An 18,436-nucleotide genomic window follows, 5' to 3' on the forward strand; every position below is an offset into this window, starting at 1 on the left:
CCAAATATTACACAAACCACCTTTTATTTAGTATGTTTTTTTATTGTTTACCGCGTAAATTAAATACGGTGATATTTTCTTCAATTTCATTATAGCCTCGTACTCGTCATCTTCTGGCGTGATTTTAATCTTAATGGTTTTCTGTAAAGTTTTTAATCATTATGTATACCTAGGTACAGGATATGTTAGCTGATCATTCATTCCTTTTGAAGTCGTCGTGGCCTAACGGATAAGACGTCCGGTGCATTCGTGTTGAGCGCGATGCACCTGTGTTCGAATCTCAGGCGGGTACCAATTTTTCTAAAGAAATACGTACTAAGCAAATGTTCACGATTGACTTCCACGGTGAAGGAATAACATCGTGTAATAAAAATGAAACCCGCAAAATTATAATTTGCGTAATTACTGGTGGTAGGACCTCTTGTGAGTCCGCGCGGGTGGATACCACCACCCTGCCTATTTCTGCCGTGAAGCAGTAATGCGTTTCGGTTTGAAGGGTGGGACAGCCGTTGTAACTAAACTTGAGACCTTAGAACTTATTGGGTGGCGCATTTACGTTGTGGATGTCTATGGGCTCCAGTAACCACTTAACATCAGGTGGGCTGCGAGCTCGTCCACCCATCTAAGCAATAAAAAAAATTTCCAACGTTAAGTAGGTATACAGGATATGTTCACTGCTCATTCCAACTTAAAACTGCATTGTCACCGAGGGTTTTCTGCTCTGTTGGGTGCTAGATCTCACGGCGCATCTGGTGTTAAATGACTATCGGAGCTCATAGGCATCAACAACGCAAATGCCACCGCCCATGTTGAGAAATCTATACTAATATATAAATCTACAGTGGTTTTTACGGATATGCCGTTATAACTACTGAACCATGCAGCCGACTAACTTGAAACTTGGTATCCATGTAGAAAATACATGTACTTAATGGATAGGCTAATATTTATATGAGTTTTGGGCTCCCTAATAATAATGACAATAAATAATAACGTTAATTTTAAATACCCAGCGAAGCGGTCGAGTACAGCTAGTATATTCTAAGTCTTTTACAGTGCAACGGTTGTCCCCCTGTTCAAACCGTAACGCATTACAGCTTTACGGCAGAATTAGGCAGGTAGGTGGTACCATTCCGTGCGGGCTCCTAAGATGCAGTACTACCAATAAAAAACCTAGGCACAAGGGCCTTTGACTGTACCTCCTTAATCGAGATAATTTAATGTTATTTAATTAAAATAATTAACAATTGATTTTCTCCTGTAATTAGTTAAAATTAGAAAAAATTAATTACCAGGTTGATTTTTTTGTTGGATCGCAAAATGTTCGTAGCATCATTAACGTCTTCTTTCCAAAAATCGTTCCAATAATTCTGAAAGAGAAATTAGTCCGATGGTTTGAATAAGCCGCAAAGTTCTTTCTCATGTCTGTAAGATAAGATGCCCGGTGTCTCGTGCGTAATCATATTCACGTGTTTATTAGCTCCTGTAACTAATTAACATCAAGAGGTCCGTGAGATCATTTATCCAATAAATTCAAAATGATGGAGAAAGATTAATGCTTTATGGTATTTGAATATGGCTGATATTTACTGTGGTAGGATTTAGTTAAAATACTAGCGCATATTGTTATTGTTCCTATAGACACAGCCCACTGAGTTTCTCGCCCGATCTTCTCAGTGGGTCGCGTTTCGAATCTGGTGGTTAGATTCTTCGAAGCACTGCTCTTGCTAGGGCCAGTGTTAGCAACACCTCCGCTTTGAGCCCCGAGAGCTCACCTACCCACTAGAGTAACACTGAAATTTGCGGTAGGCAGCGGCTTGGCTCTGCCCCTGGCATTGCTGAAGTCCATGGGCAACGGTAACCACTCACCATCAGGTGGGCTGTATGCTCGTCTGCCTACAAGGGCAATAAAAAATAAATAAAAAAAGCCTCTCAAAGCTATCAGCATAGGTAAAAAAAAAGTTATTGTTAAAGGTATTTTGGGACTAAGCCCAAGTGTCACGCTCATCCACGTGATTCTATTGTGGCCACCCCAAAGTAGAGTTGAACAGGATCTTCATGATTCAGTATTAAAAATTTGATTTTTTAACTTCCGTAGTACCTACCTGATGAAAAAGATTTGCGAAGACAAAATTCAGATAGAATAATATACGTATAGGACATTAGTATTTTCATAAATTTAATCACACTTACCCCACTCCTTAAAATGTTTTTCTGAACGATATCTTCGCTAGGATTTACAGGTTTAGATGCTTCTAGAATTGCTGCTTGTTTGGCTAACGCTAGGACAATTTCTGGCGATGCCTGTATAAATGTTGACGCGGGTAAAATATGTGACGGAAGTGGAATACCTTTCAAAATCTTTTTCTATACAAGAAAAGTTCAGAACTTATTTTAATTTATACATGGTAGGTACTTATAGTGAAAATTTTATGTGAGATAAAAAATTAAGGGACCGGCGACCTCGAGCGATGTGCCTATAACGGGGTTAAAATCCTGCATGAAGATACCCTTTGCTCTACCTAACGATTGTGAAAGAATTACATCAGGGGTAACCAACACTTCTCTCTGCATATTGAGGAATGGTGGAATAATAATAGTATTATATATTACAACAAAGATTCCGACATCACGTTCCAAAGTAGATGTTAAAAATTAGGGCTTTCAGGGAGAAAAAAACCTCAATCTACTGCTGCATACGAACAGAGAAGTTCACAGCTAGTCTGGAATTTTTACGGTAACCTTCGGTTCTGAGCGAATTCAAATTTAAAACGGTGAGATCCTCAAACAAAGGCCCACGGTGGGTAAGTATTTAAGTTCTTCGGACACAGCCTGTAAATCTGGTGACAGCGTCCAAAAACTGATTGTTGCCGAAAAAATATGGGCCAAGAAGCCAGGAAGATGGGGTTCAAAGCATTCAATGATGATGTTAGGTAAGTACATGTTGCTGAAAGTCAGAACTGATAGAGGATTACATTACAAAAGAAGCTGATATACTCGTCGGTAACAAGCCCCAGCATTTTGTAATTGACGTAAGGAGGAAATTAGGCAGAGTAAAGTTTCAATTAAATTTATACTTACCAATTGTGGGGTCAAATCATCAGCAATTTCCTCTTCTTTATTTACCTGAATTCAAACACAAAATACAACACAAGATTTTTTTTATATCTCATACAGATAATATTATCTAGTTGTACAATACAAACGAATTATTGTTTAGTCAATTCATTATCAATTTGCAGTCCCTTTCGTGAATGCCGGTAGCGTCTTGAGACTTAAGAAAAGCTTATTTTGCAATGTTCAAACAAATTCATCTTCATTCTAGCAAAATTGGATAAGGTATCTACGTTTTTCGCTTATTCCTTATCTATAAATCAAAGTTGTATTCTCTGAATTCTCGCAAAGGGCCATACTTGTTTTCTGATTTTGAGGATACAATAAACGTAAATATAGACCTCATGATGGTAGTTTTCCAATTACAGCACAAGAGCGCATTATGCGGCATAATGCTTAACGTTGAATGTTCCAACTGCAGCAACGCTTCGCACAATCGAGCACTCTCAAAAGTACTGCTCTCGCGTGATACTCGCAATCGATACCGACTCAGTGACAGAAAATTGACAAGTGTTTTTTCTTTAAGTTGGCATTGATCGAAATTTTGTTTATATTATCGTTAGTAATATTATTTCATGTTGAAAAAAATTGCAAGGCTTTCGTTTCGTCGTAGGTTTTTAGAAATAATCAATGTTAATTAAAACTGTGCTAACTTAGCGCACTCTGCTGATGCATTTGAAAACTAATTCACGTTCCAATTAAGCTTCAGCATAATTCGGCATTGTGCATCACTGAGTCGCATTATGCTCTGTAATTGGAAAACTACCGAAGAAGGGGCCTCGGCTGTGGCAATTCCATTAAGTCAAAGCGTGACGTGAGAACAGTGTGCTTAGTGCGAGTTTTTTAACGTTCTCGATAACGTAAAAGTTAACCCAATTTTGTATGCAGTTGGAACAGCGCCCCTAGCGGCAAACGTACGCAAACGATCCCACTCCATACAAATATGAGCTAACTTTTACGTTTTCGAGAACGTCAAAAAACTCGCACTAAGCACACAGTTGAACTATTGTCGAGGTAATCAGAAATTTGGAGCTAATTGAAAAGGAAGGATGAACCGAGAAGAATAAGCAAAATAATTTGCAAAAAAGCTATGCAGAACTGAATGAAGTAGTTTTTTTTTTATAGCTTAGATGGGTGGACGAGCTCACAGCCCACCTGGTGTTAAGTGGTTACTGGAGCCCATAGACATCTACAACGTAAATGCGCCACCCACCTTGAGAATAAGTTCTAAGATCTCAAGTACAGTTACAACGGCTGCCCCACCCTTCGAACCGAAAAGCATTACTACTCCACGACAGAAATAGGCAGGGTGGTGGTACCTACCCGCGCGGACTCTCCAGAGGTCCTACCACCAGTTTGATATGTATTATAGAATTATATATCTCGATTTTTAGAATTAGGAACTTTGCTACTATCATCCAACGATATATACCGTCAAGCTGGGATTCCAAACATAATTCTTATTTAAATACTATTAAAACTTTCCAGATATGTCACGAGCGTGACCTTGCTCTGTGGTGCTTATCACCGACTGTAAACTCTTACAGAATATCTTGAAAATTGTCGTAGAAAATGTAGATATACCTACCATTTTGAGTTTATCATTTGATCTTAACAGAGTCTTGGGATCCATATCTTCTTTCCAGAAACCATCCCAATAATTCTGAAAGCAATGAAGGTTCAAATAATGTCAATATGTTGTATGTAGTAAGCGAGGTTGAACAAATCGCAATATTAAGCAAATCAGCGGATTCTGCAAGTTACGCTCCACTGCCGTGTTTTTTTTTTTTTTTCCACAGGAGAAAATCGCCGGATTCCCACCCGCACGGCAGGTGGGGTATGTGGGAGTCGAACCTCACCAAAAACTCCTGCCGCTCACAGCCGGCGCCCTACCCCACTGCCGTGTTGGGTTATGTTTGTGCAATGTTCAAAAGAAGATGACGGTACCAATTCCTCAGAGCATCTAAAAAACCCTGATAACATAAAATACCATTACATCGTAGAATTAAAAACTTTGAATCATCATCAGAATTTTTGGGATTTCTAAGTGTAAGTGTTCTTGTTTCATATCAAAAATTATTCGAGTAAAAATATTTATCTATCTTATCAATGTCGTACATTTCACAACGGTTAGAAATCATCTGTTTGTTTTTTAGGAAATGTATCACAACAAATAATAGTTAAAAAAACTAAAAAAAAAATACGCTTTTATAGAAAATCTAACTAAATAATAGAAAATATTTTTTAATATATTTGAATTAAACACAGTGTAAAAAAAAATGATTTTTAGGATATTATCAAAATAACTACTACTATAAAAATAATTTACTCATAGCTGTTCATAAAATATTTATAACTATTCATACCATGCGCTTCACGCTTTTTTTACAATAAATCATTTTTAATAAGTATGCCAAATTTCGAGTTAATCCGACGTTTTGAAGGGGTCAAAATCATGTTCAAAGATACATACTAACAAACATACTAACATACGTATGAAGCTAATAAAAGCGTATTAAAAATAGCTTAAGTGAGACTCACACCGCTTCTCAATATGTTCTTCTGAATGTGTCTTGGCTGAATATAAGCGTTGTTCAAGTCGGGATTTGTCCAAAGCGAGGCTTGCTTTGCTAATGCCAGCAGAAGTTCCGGGGTCGCCTGTAATTTTTTCAAAGACTGATTGATAGCTTTAATTCTGAGGCATTCTTATATCTTAGCACTGATGGGGAAGAGCGACCGGTCGATAGTGTATCCTCCAGACAAGTTCTGGTCTAATGGGATGTTTCAGGACACTAGTGGCATTGCCTAGGGCGACCTAAGGGGTTCCGTACCGTGACGGAAGATGTAGTCGCCGATTTTTTTTTATTGCTAGATGGGTGGACGAGCTCACAGTCCACCTGGTGTTAAGTGGTTACTGGAGCCCATAGACATCTACGACGTAAAAGCGCCACCCTCCTTGAGATATAAGTTCTAAGGTCTCAGTATAGTTACAACGCCTGCCCCACCCTTCAAACCGAAACGCATTACTGCTTCACGGCAGAAATAGGCAGGGTGGTGGTGCCTACCCGTGCGGACTCACAAGAGGTCCACCACCAGTAATTACGCAAATTATAATTTTGCGGCCATGACGACTTTTTCAGCTGGGGCGCTTGGGAAGATCTGCGCGTCTGGTTGAAGTATTGACCAAGGAATCCGTCGTGCCTTGTCGGGTTCTGTTTTGAGCAAGAATTGGACGCCAGACGAGAGTTTAAGGAAGTCGTTTAGTGAGTGGGCCTTTAACATCTTCGGCCCGACCTTCATCATATTATTATTCAGTCATCGAATGCCGTGTATCCCGAGTGCGAATCCCTAGTGTGATCTTTATATTTAATCAGGTATAGGCAGCTTAGCTTACCTTTGGCATTGATTATCTCCACGAGCGTGGTCACTTAAGTCTACTTTTAGTGACAATACTTTTTTAACCATAATAAAAAAAATCGATTGGAAAATCCACAACGCCAATACAGTTTCGAAAGCAATCAATTTTAATGAAATAAATCATGTAATTGCTTCCATGGTTTATTTTAATTATATATGGTCAGCATTTATGCAGCAAAAAACAAATTGCAAAAGAAATTAAAAAATGTTTAAGTTTGTTGAAATTTAAACGAAAGGTGTAGTGAGAAGAAGTGTAGAGAGAGAGAGAAAGAGAGAGAAAGAGAACATACTTTATTGCACACCAAAACACAATTAACATCAGAAAACAGTCAACCAGCAGATACGTTTGTACAATAGGCGGTCTTATCGCTAAAGCGATCTCTTCCAGACAACCGTTTAATTACCCAAAATTCTGGACAGATAAAGATACAGCAGGTATGTTGCGATGTACTATTAACAGCACATTATTAAAGAAAATATAATTAAAAAAATACCGTTAAACACAATATGAAATCGCCTTAAGATTTATATTCCAATATACTTACATACACATAATAAATTAACAGTAAGGATAAAACATAAACCAGCAAACAACACTAGGCGGATAGGTAATGTTCTTTCACCATACTTTTAAAGAAGCATTTCTCACGGCATCCGGCAGAGCATTCCACTATCGAACCGCCTGGATGGTGCATGAGTTATCAAAGAATGAAAAGAATGAGAAAAAATGTCGTACCAATTCTGGTGTTAGATAATTGACATCCTCTTCTTCTTGATTCTTAAGCAAAATTAAAACAATATTTTAGTAAACATGTATTTACACGTTCAGACAAATCTTTCTGCTCAAACATAGATTTTTAAGCAGACGTTTGAAGGGTTCCGTTACCCTTGACCCAAGTGCACCATCAGATAAGCTCTTTGGTATTATAAATACTGCATTGTTATTCGAAGTTCAAAAGACAGAAGAGTCTTACCAGTTTTTCACAGATAATAGCTATAGCTGGAGACAATAAACATGGAGACCACCCACCCACTTTGAGAGACGATATCGAAGATTATTTTTGTTTTTATTGATTAGATGTGTGGACGAGATCACAGCCCACCTGGTGTTAAGTGGTTAGGTACTGGAGCACATATACATCTACAATGTAAATGCCGCTACCCACATTGAGATATGAGTTCTAAGGTCTCAGTATAGTCACGACCTCTGTCTCACCCTTCAAATCGAAACGCATTACTGCTTCACGGCAGAAATAGGCAGTGTGGTAGTAACTGCTTTTGCAGATTCACATGAGGTCCTACCACCAGTAATCACAAGAGGTCCTACCACCAGTTTCACCTGCCACCTTAATTTTATTTCTTACCGCCCGTCTTCAGACTGGAATACATGACTATTTTACGGTAAAAAGAGACAGAATATGTATCCGTGTTGGCTTACAATATGCCATACGTCATACTTCGTTATGGTCTTCTTATTGCATAGATGAGTTTAAAACACACACCAATTAGAACAACAATCTTTTGTGAGACATTAGGCCAAATGGTTAGGTCCAAACGGTTGCCGGGTCTAATGTTATCAAGTCTATGGATTCTACCCCTTAACACCAGGCTTTGAACACGTCTGTTGGTTACACATGAAAACCTTCCAACGCCATCACTTGTTCTTACCTCCGTATAAGGATATTGCGGTACGAATCTTCTCCCCAAATCTTTATACACGTTGGGCTGCGCAAAATGTGGATTGGTGGCTGACCACGACGAAGGATCTCGAGAGTTCAGTTCAGCAATGAACCGTTGCATTTCTTTCTGTGAATTCAGTTTTACCATTTAAATGATTACCCCTTAGAAGGTAGGTTTTACGAGCTGGTACGGTCCAATATCTTATTCATGTTCCTGCTGCAAGGCAATGAATGCTATCTGGTTTGAAAAATGATACAGGCATTTTACTGAATAATCCAAATTCAATATTGTCAATATCCAAATTTGATATCACGTATATATACTTACATATACCTACACTATACTTTTTAAATTTCAAAATAACAAGTTCCATAAAAAGAAAGCCACCAGAGAAACTAGCCAAAACAATCCTATTCTTCATGGAGTCCTATTTTTTAATACGCTTTTATTAGCTTCATACGTGTATGTACGTCACGGAATCTTTAACTTCCCCATGATCTGTAAGCGGAGTAAAATGTCCCTTCGGAACAAGGTGACACTTTACAAAACTTGCATAAGGCCCGTCATGACTTACGCGAGTGTGGTGTTCGCTCACGCGGCCCGCACACACATAGACACCCTCCAATCCCTACAATCCCGCTTTTGCAGGTTAGCTGTCGGGGCTCCGTGGTTCGTGAGGAACGACCTACACGACGACCTGGGCCTCGAATCAATTCGGAAATACATGAAGTCAGCGTCGGAACGATACTTCGATAAGGCTATGCGTCATGATAATCGCCTTATCGTTGCCGCCGCTGACTACTCCCCGAATCCTGATCATGCAGGAGCCAGTCACCGTCGACGCCCTAGACACGTCCTTACGGATCCATCAGATCCAATAACCTTTGTATTAGATGCCTTCAGCTCTAATACTAGGGGCAGGCTTAGGGACCCCGGTAACCGTACTCGTCGAACTCGACAAAGAGGTCGACGTGCAACCTAACCCATGCATCAGCCCGCTGAGTTTCTCGCCGGATCTTCTCAGCGGGTCGCGATTCCGATCCGGTAGTAGATTCATTCGCGAAACAATTGCTCTTGAGTTGTTAGGTCTCCTTCGGAGGCGCTCGGGCAGTTGTTAGCAAATCCCACCCCTCTTGGCTGAGCCTTTGCTCGCCCACCTGTCCTGGTGAAACTGGAAAGGCCTTCGGGCCACCAGTAAACTTTCAATCATAAAAAAAAAAAAAAAAGGAATCTTTAACTGTAATTTTGATCCCTTTCCAAACGTCGGATTAAATCGAAATTTGGCATACTTATACGCACGTTTTTTTTTACAATAAATTTATTTTCTATATTTTTATATATTTTCTATATTCTATATTTAATCGTTACTTACTGGTGGTAGGATCTCTTGTGAGTCCGCACGGGTAGGTACTACCACCCTGCCTATTTCTGCCGTGAAGCAGTAATGCGTTTCGGTTTGAAGGGTGGGGCAGCCGTTGTAACTATACTTGAGACCTTAGAACTTATATCTAAGTTATAGATGTCTATGGGCTCCAGTAACCACTTAACACCAGGTGGGCTGCGAGCTCGTCCACGCATCCAAACAATAAAAAATAATCCTAGTGCGACCTAAGCCATAGTTAAGATTTACATACATCACAATGTATACGGTAATGAATTAATTTAGAATTACAGAATTTTTGTTTTGTACCTAAGCTGATAGCCTTGAGAGGCTATTTCAGCTTCGCCTTGACGTGTAGGTGAGCTCACGGGGCTCAAACCTGATGACGTTGCTAACACGAACCCCAGCAAGAGCCGTGCTTCGCAGAATCTACCACCGGATCGGAAACGCGACCCACTGAGAAGATCCGGCGAGAAACTCAGTGGGCTGTATCTGTGGGTTAATTTACTCGTCGAGCCCTTCGTCGCAAGCGACCGGTGTTTGAGGTACCTAAAAGCACCCTTAGTGGGTCGGGAGGATCCGAAATGACGTGTGAATTACAGATATACTACAGGCAGAGCCCTTGACTCAGAATTATTGACGCAGAATAGTTGTTTTTTTTAAGACCTCATCCATATACTTCCATATCTCGTCTTGATTATTGGCATCAGCGGTAGCAGCCCTCAACAATTTAATTATTTGGTTTTCGCGGTCCCGTTGGCTTACGACTTTGTGTTTCGCTTCACATCTCTGTAACAGAGGTACAAAGTTGTTATCTTGGATTATTATTAAGAGCCACAATTCACTCTATCCTGACTGATAAACTGTCGGTTTTTTGTTAAATACGTATAGTATTTTTATAACAAAGTAGGGCCGTCAGATATAAAGTCGATAAAATTCGATTTAAAAAATTGACAATAAAAACGAATGTGTTTTTTAATTATCTTCGAAGGCAAACGATATTATTATGTCATTATCGTAATGACTGTCTTCGGTAATGACCATCAGTTTTAATACCAGGGACATAAATAATCTAATAATCTATTTCATTTTCTTTATTGCCCTTGTACTGGTGGTAGGAATTTTTGTGAGTCCGTACGGGTAGGTACCACGCCTCCACCTATTTCTGCCGTGAAGCAGTAATGCGTTTCGGTTTGAAGGGTTGGGCAGCTAGGGTAGGGAAGTTAGAACTCATACCTCAAGGTGGGTGGTGGCATTTACGTTGTAGATGTCTATGGGCCCCACCAACCACTTAGCACCAGGTGGGCTGTGAGCTCGTCCACCTATCTATGCTTTAAAAAAAAGGCAGACAAGCATACGGCCCACCTGGTGGTGAGCGGTTACCGTCGCCCATGGACTTCAGCAATGCCAGAGGCAGAGCCAAGCCGCTGCCTACCGTTAAGTACTCTTCACAGGCCTCGTTTGAAGAAGGATTGCCTATTGCTTAAAGTAGGATATACCGGGATAAGGAGCCGATTTGGACAATTGAGATACGCATTTAGATGTTTTCCACAAACAATCAACATACCTGGTTCGTTAGTATTACAATACAGAAAAATAATAAGTTCGAATTAAAATCCATCGGAAACTCCAATCTTTTGAAAACAAAACGAAAACGCTTATTACTTTTTCTTATTGCGATTTCATTGACCGTGCAGTTTTCTACAAAGTATTTTTTTTTGATGCAACAACTAATAATTAAGTTTCAGTCGTTAATAATAATTTTCATTTTCGTTATCATAAATCGACTGATTTTCGTGTTTCTTAAATCTTGCCCGTACATCATTAACAATACCACAATAATATCGGCCCCAAGTGTTTGTTCCTCACTAAATAAACTGCTACAGGGAATATAGAAACTCGAGAACGCATTGATCGAAGGTTAAGATTGTTCTCGGGAGCCGTGTCGCAGTCAAACTTGTTTATTTTTGCTTGCGAATCCGTCATTATTGTTCAATTTGTTTTTTATTTATTTTATTTTTTATTGCTTAGATGGATGGACGAGCTCACAGCTCACCTGGTGTTAAGTGGTTACTGGAGCCCATAGACATCTACAACGTAAATGCGCCACCCACCTCGAGATATAAGTTCTAAGGTCTCAGTATAGTTACAACGGCTACCCCACCCTTCGAACCGAAACGCATTACTGCTTCACGGCGGAAATAGGCGGGATGGTGGTACCTACCCGTGCGGACTCCCAAGAGGTCCTACCACCAGTAAAAAGTAAGTATTTGTTGCAAACGCCATGAACACGAATCATATAGAGTTTGTAATTTAGATTATTGCGCAAAAATTAAAATGAATCGTGAAGAAGCTAGGTTGAAAGTAGAATGGTAGTCGGAAATGGCAAGAATTGGCAAACCAGTGACAAATTTGCACCAATTATCCCAATTTTTGGTTCTCCTGGACCGTTTTCAGCCGGTCTCTTGTTGTATGTTCTCATTATATAACATCTTGCAATTCGCAATCTTAATCCTTCACCGAATCCCGGGCTACGGAATCTTAGGTTCGTAGTTTCAATATCTGATTCCTTTAGTGGAACTACAGGACAGCAGAGTTGATGGTGTTTGATAATAGCATCGATACTCACGAGCGGAACCTCCGTGATGGGCTGCAGAGGATACAATGGGTCTTAGCTAACCATACGAGTATTCCTAGGTGGATATAAATTGGGAAACTACTGCAATATTTCACAGTCGAATAATTTTGGTGATTTTGAGACGTAGCAAATCTTTTAATCTTTGTTCTTATCCAAATAATTACGAATTTTAATAATTTATCGTAGTCAGAGTGGTAAGAGATGGCAATTTGTAAGCATAAAAAATACAAAGAAATCACTATGCAAAGTATGCAAATATTCTGGTGATAGATATGTAAGCTAAAAATAGATCGCATTTCCCATTTCCTTTGAGTATGACGTCATAAACAGGAATGAGGGTGGAAGATCGAAGGCTCTACAACGAGGCTCGTTAGCTTAGCGGTTAGAGCGCCCAGCTGGCGTACAGTCATGGGAAGACGAGGGTTCAAATCCCTCACGAGCTAATTTTTTCTAAGATTTGCTTCTCCAAAGTTATATAATTTTTACCATTACTAAATTACAGCTTTGTCAAAATCTTCTCATGCAAAGTGGTCATTACCACCAGTCATCAGGAATATCACGGGAATGGCACACATGGGAAAATAATTCCTAAATTTATATTAATGTAGATAATAAATGCCTTTTCCAGTTCGTTCGTATTTATATTTCAACTCCATCTAGCTGAAATGTTCATAATTTGCTACACAGGTCAGAACCGTCCATCGGGAGTCCTGTGGAGAACCTGAGAACCTCATCAAACGTTTTACTGTGTGTATTAATGTCGCATTGTCATAGTATTTACTGACTTGGACAAGTAGACGAAGCCCAGTGTTGATCTCGCATTTAACGGCCACCGCAGCCCAAGGAAACTGAACAACTTAAATGAGATGGAGTCTGTGTTTTTATTTCATTTTATTGTACATATATGTGTGAACGAGCTCATGGCCCGCTTGATTATAAGTGGCTACCACGGCCTGTAGGCATCACCTTGTAACGTGAGCACGCAGCTTCAATCGTTTCTCTATTGTATAATGACTCTACTGCTCTACAAACCAGAACGCATTACTGATTTACAGCAGAAATAGGCAGAGCAGCAGTACCTGCCTGTGAGGAATAACAAAATACCCTGCCTAGTACTGCAATATAACTAGTCAGGTCATAAGTATTGTCACACAGTAAAAAAAATTCTTTTAGAATGCTGACCACAAAAAAGTTTATTGAATTCGAATCTCGAATTATTCATGAAAATAAAAATGTATACTTTTAGAAATTTTACTCATTTTTAAATATGGAGTGGACGCTTAAAGAAGACCGTGTTGCAGTTATTGCGTTGCATCGTTGCGGTTACGCGCCAATTCAAATTTTTAACATACTGAAAAATTTGAATATAACCAAAAGATTCGTTTATCGTACCATCAAACGATATAATGAAGACTCTAGTGTAGATTACAGGTCAAGAAGTGTCGCCCTCGGTCTGTTAGGACTCCAGCAGTGATAAAAGCTGTGAAGGCGCGAATTCAAAGAAATCCCAAACGTAAGCAGAAACTGTTGGCCCTTCAGATGGGATTAAGCAGAACCACGGTGAAAAGGGTGTTAAATGAAGACTTAGGGCTTCGGGCATATCGAAGAAAAACAGGACATCGTTTGAATGCTCGTCTAATGGACCTGAGACTGAAGAGATGCCGCGCTTTGTTGAAGCGGTACGCGGGAAAAAAATATCGGGAAATTCTTTTTTCGGATGAAAAATTTTTTACCGTAGAAGAGAGCTACAACAAACAAAATGATAAGGTGTACGCACACAGTAGTGAAGAAGCGAGCAACCGTATTCCGCGTGTCCAACGAGGTCATTTTCCATCCTCGCTCATTGTATGGTTGGGAGTTTCTTATTGGGGCTTAACAGAGGTACATTTTTGTGAGAAAGGTGTAAAAACGAATGCAGTTGTGTATCAAAATACAGTCCTGACGAACCTTGTGGAACCTGTTTCTCATATCATGTTCAATAGCAGGCACTGGGTATTCCAACAAGATTTGGCGCCAGCTCATAGAGCGAAGAGCACACAAGACTGGCTGGCGGCGCGTGAAATCGACTTCATCCGGCACGAAGACTGGCCCTCCTCCAGTCCAGATTTGAATCCGTTAGATTACAAGATATGGCAACACTTGGAGGAAAAGGCGTGCTCAAAGCCTCATCCCAATTTGGAGTCACTCAAGACATCCTTGATTAAGGCAGCCGCCGATATTGACATGGACCTCGTTCGTGCTGCGATAGACGACTGGCCGCGCAGATTGAAGGCCTGTATTCAAAATCACGGAGGTCTTTTGAATAAACTTTAGTGTCATAAGAATCTATGTTTTGTTAAGTTCATTTTGGTATATGAATGGTTACATAATGAATAAACTTGTTTCAATTATTTTACATTAAACATGTGACAGAATTTATGACCTGACTAGGTAGAAGTAATTCATAGAAATCTGTTTAATGCGTTTCGGTTTGAAGGGTGGAGCAGCCGTTGTAACTATACTGAGTCCTTAGAACCCATATCTCAAGGTGGGTGGCGGCATTTACGTTGTAGATGTCTGTGGGCTCCGGTAACCACATAACATCAGGTGGGCCGTGAGTTCATACACACATCTAAGCAATAAAAAAAAAACAATAAAAAACTGGTTCTTACCAATATTTTGACTTTTATTGAGTTCTAGATATTTCAACATATCTGTTGCAAACGCCATGATCGCGAACTATATAGAGTTTGTAATTTAGAATATCACGCAAAAATTAAAACGGATCGTGAAGAAGCTGGGTTGAAAGTAGAATTGTAGTCGGAAATGGCAAGAAATGGTAATATGTGAGCAAGAAGAAGACAAAGAAAACACTAAGTAAATGTTTTAGTGATAGGTAATGTAAGCCCAAAGTAGACCGCATTTTCCATATCCTTTGAGTATGACGTCATAAACAGGAATGAGAGTGGAAGATCGAAGGCTCTACAACGAGGCTAGTTAGCTCAGCGGTTAGAGCGCCCAGCTGGCGCACAGTCATGGGAAGACGAGGGTTCAAATCCCTCACGAGCTAATTTTTTTCCAAGATTTTCTTATGTTGAAATTACTTCTCCTAAGCTCTATCATTTTTACCATCAATAAAATGATAGCTTATTCGTACCCTTCCTGTGGAAAGTATATTACCACCGGTCATCAGATGACATCGTGGTATTGTCACCAAACTCCCAATACTTCCTTTAAGTGTTATTCAAGAACAGGCAACTGACTCTGTCAGTACTATTTTGTTTATATCAATGAAAATAATTTCTAAATTCGTATTAATGTAGATAATAAATGCCTTTTTCAGTTCGTTCGGATTTATATTTCAACTCCATCTAGCTGAAATGTTCATAATTTGCTACACAGGTCAGAACCGTCCATCGGGAGTCCTGTGGAGAACCTGAGAACCTCATCAAACGTTTTACTGTGTGTATTAATGTCGCATTGTCGTAGTATTTACTGACTTGGACAAGTAGACGAAGCCCAGTGTTGATCTCGTATTTAACGGCCACCGTAGCCCAAGCAAACTGAACAACTTAAATGAGATGGAGTCTGTGTTTTTATTTCATTTTATTGTACATATGTGTGTGAACGAGCTCATGGCCCGCTTGATTATAAGTGGCTACCACGGCCTGTAGGCATCACCTTGTAACGTGAGCACGTAGCTTCAATTGTTTCTCTATTGTATAATGACTCTACTGCTCTACAAACCAGAACGCATTACTGATTTACGGCAGAAATAGGCAGAGCAGCAGTACCTGCCTGTGAGGAATAACAAAATACCCTGCCTAGTACTGCAATATAGAAGTAATTCATAGAAATCTGTTTAATGCGTTTCGGTTCAGGTGGAGCAGCCATTGTAACTATACTGAGTCCTTAGAGCCCATATCTCAAGGTGGGTGGCGGCATTTACGTTGTAGATGCCTGTGGGCTCCGGTAACCACATAACATCAGGTGGGCCGTGAGTTCATACACACATCTAAGCAATAAAAAAAAACAATAAAAAACTGGTTCTTACCAATATTTTGACTTTTATTGAGTTCTAGATATTTCAACATATCTGTTGCAAACGCCATGATCGCGAACTATATAGAGTTTGTAATTTAGAATATCACGCAAAAATTAAAACGAATCGTGAAGAAGCTGGGTAGAAAGTAGAATTGTAGTCGGAAACGGCAAGAAATGGTAATCTGTGAGCAAGAAGAAGACAAAGAAAACACTATGTAAAGTATGCAAATATTCTAATGATAGATATGTAAGCTCAAAGTAGATCGCATTTTCCATTTCCTTTGAGTATGACGTCACAAACAGGAATGAGAGTGGAAGATCGAAGGCTCTACAACGAGGCTCGTTAGCTCAGCGGTTAGAGCGCCCAGCTGGCGCACAGTCATGGGAAGACGAGGGTTCAAATCCCTCACGAGCTAATCTTTTTCCAAGATTTTTTTATGTTGAATTTGCTTCTCCTAAGCTCTATCATTGTTACCATTTCTAAAATGACAGTTTAATCCCCAACCTACCTAAGGCAACTGAGTGAGAAAGAAGTGAGAAAGCTTTAATGATTTCCCGACATGTCCTCGCTGCTCCAAGCGCCATGACTTTCATTGCTTGGTAACCTTTCAGACACAGCCCACTGAGTTTCTCGCCGGATCATCTCAGTGGGTCGCGTTTCCGATCAGGTGTAAGATTTTGCGAAGCACGGCTCTTGCTAGGGTTTGTTAGCAACGTCGTCAGGTTTAAGCCCCGTGAGCTCACCTACTAGTTAAGGTTACGCTGAAATAGCCTCTCAAGGCTCTCAGCTTAGGTAGGAAAACAAAGCTTGGTAACGCAGACAGCTGCTTCGATAGTTAATCGAATAGAACAAAATCACATACACAATTAACCAGAAGTGAGAAGGCATCTCGAGTAGAAAAGCTTCAATTATTCTCAGTTAATTGAAATAATCGATAGTATTATTTAACGGGTTCTTACCAATATTTTGACTTTTATTGAATTCCAAATATTTCAGCATATTTGCTGCAAGTGCCATCCATGATCGCGAATTATATAGATTTTGTAATTTAGATTAACACGCAAAAATTAAAACGAATGGTGAGGAAAGTATAATTGTAGTTGGGAATGGCAAGAAATGTCAATCTATGAGCAAAAAGAAGACAAAGAAAAGGCTATGTAGAGTATGCAAATATTCTAATGATAGATATGTAAACCCAAAGTAGATCGCATTTTCCATTTCCTTTGAGTATGACGTCACAAACAGGAATGAGAGTGGAAGATCGAAGGCTCTACAACAAGGCTCGTTAGCTCAGCGGTTAGAGCGCCCAGCTGGCGCACAGTCATGGGAAGACGAGGGTTCAAATCCCTCACGAGCTAATTTTTTTCGCTTAGTCCTTCCCTTCATAATTTACGAATAATGTTTTATTGTTTGTTTCAAAAATTATTTCTAAAATTTCGTTTTTAAACTGTAGCCTCTGATGTGATCAGAATCATTTACACGAAGCAAGAGCCTGTCTGTCATTATTATTATTATTTATTGTTTTTATTGTTCAGGTAGGTGGACGAGCTCACAGCCTACCTGGTGTTAAATAGTTACTGGGGCCCATCGACATCTACAACATAAATGCGCCACCCACCTTGAGATATAAATTCGAAGGTCTCAAGTATAGTTACAACGGCTGCCCCACCCTTCAAACCGAAACGCATTACTGTTTCACGGCAGAAATAGGCAGGGTGGTGGTACCTACCTGTGTGGACTCACAAGAGGTTCTACCACCAGTAATTACGCAAATTATAATTTCGCGGGTTTGATTTTTATTACACGATGTTATTCCTTCACCGTGGAAGTCAATCGTGAACATTTGTTGAGAACGTATTTCATTATTCATTATTTCATTATTGAGTATTAATTTTAGATGTTTCGTAATTATTTTTCACTAATGTTTTCATTTAATCAACACTGGACCTCGTCAAAGAGTAGATCTTCATTATTTCCATTTTATATGATCTACATAGATTCTACAAACTATTATTTTAATAACCTAAAAGTACATGTTATTATCCGCAACACGCTTCGTCTGATTACAGAAATAGAGTTAGTTATCAGCAACATGCTTCGCCAAAAAGTACAATACTTAATTTCAGCTACAATTATCGTTATAGCTAAGTCAGTAAATACTATGACAATGCGACATCAATAC

General features: G+C 39.5%; 1 protein-coding gene across 3 annotated transcripts; it reads right to left on the bottom strand.

Annotated features, from left to right (window-relative positions):
- Positions 1-5: 5 nt before the first annotated feature.
- Positions 6-17,360, bottom strand: LOC110384990 (uncharacterized). Of its 3 annotated transcripts, none has more exons than XM_062675652.1 (10): positions 17,214-17,360; positions 10,259-10,381; positions 8,200-8,337; positions 7,268-7,309; positions 5,656-5,772; positions 4,703-4,777; positions 3,082-3,126; positions 2,194-2,304; positions 1,293-1,370; positions 6-141 (listed from the first exon to the last, which is right to left on the bottom strand). In XM_062675652.1, the coding sequence occupies exons 2-10, from the start codon at positions 10,265-10,267 to the stop codon at positions 28-30; spliced, it is 729 nt and encodes a 242-aa protein (XP_062531636.1). In that variant the 5' UTR covers positions 10,268-10,381; positions 17,214-17,360; the 3' UTR covers positions 6-27. The 3 variants fall into 3 exon arrangements, with proteins under 3 accessions (XP_062531636.1, XP_062531635.1, XP_021202795.2); XM_062675651.1 differs by lacking the exon at positions 17,214-17,360 and adding an exon at positions 14,882-15,368; XM_021347120.3 differs by lacking the exons at positions 7,268-7,309; positions 17,214-17,360 and adding an exon at positions 14,882-15,368.
- Between the last annotated feature and the right edge of the window lie 1,076 nt (positions 17,361-18,436).

The sequence above is a fragment of the Bombyx mori genome, chromosome 24, assembly GCF_030269925.1.
Source record: "Bombyx mori chromosome 24, ASM3026992v2".
NCBI classification, from domain to species: domain Eukaryota; kingdom Metazoa; phylum Arthropoda; class Insecta; order Lepidoptera; family Bombycidae; genus Bombyx; species Bombyx mori.

Bases quoted from the DNA above. Each gene is read 5' to 3' on its own strand.
- LOC110384990 (XM_062675652.1), bottom strand. The intron at 5,773-7,267 runs GTACGACATTTT...AAAAAATTACAG, and splicing joins ATTATCTAACACCAGAATTG to GCGACCCCGGAACTTCTGCT. The intron at 3,127-4,702 runs GTAGGTATATCT...GTTTGAATTCAG, and splicing joins CAAATGATAAACTCAAAATG to GTAAATAAAGAAGAGGAAAT.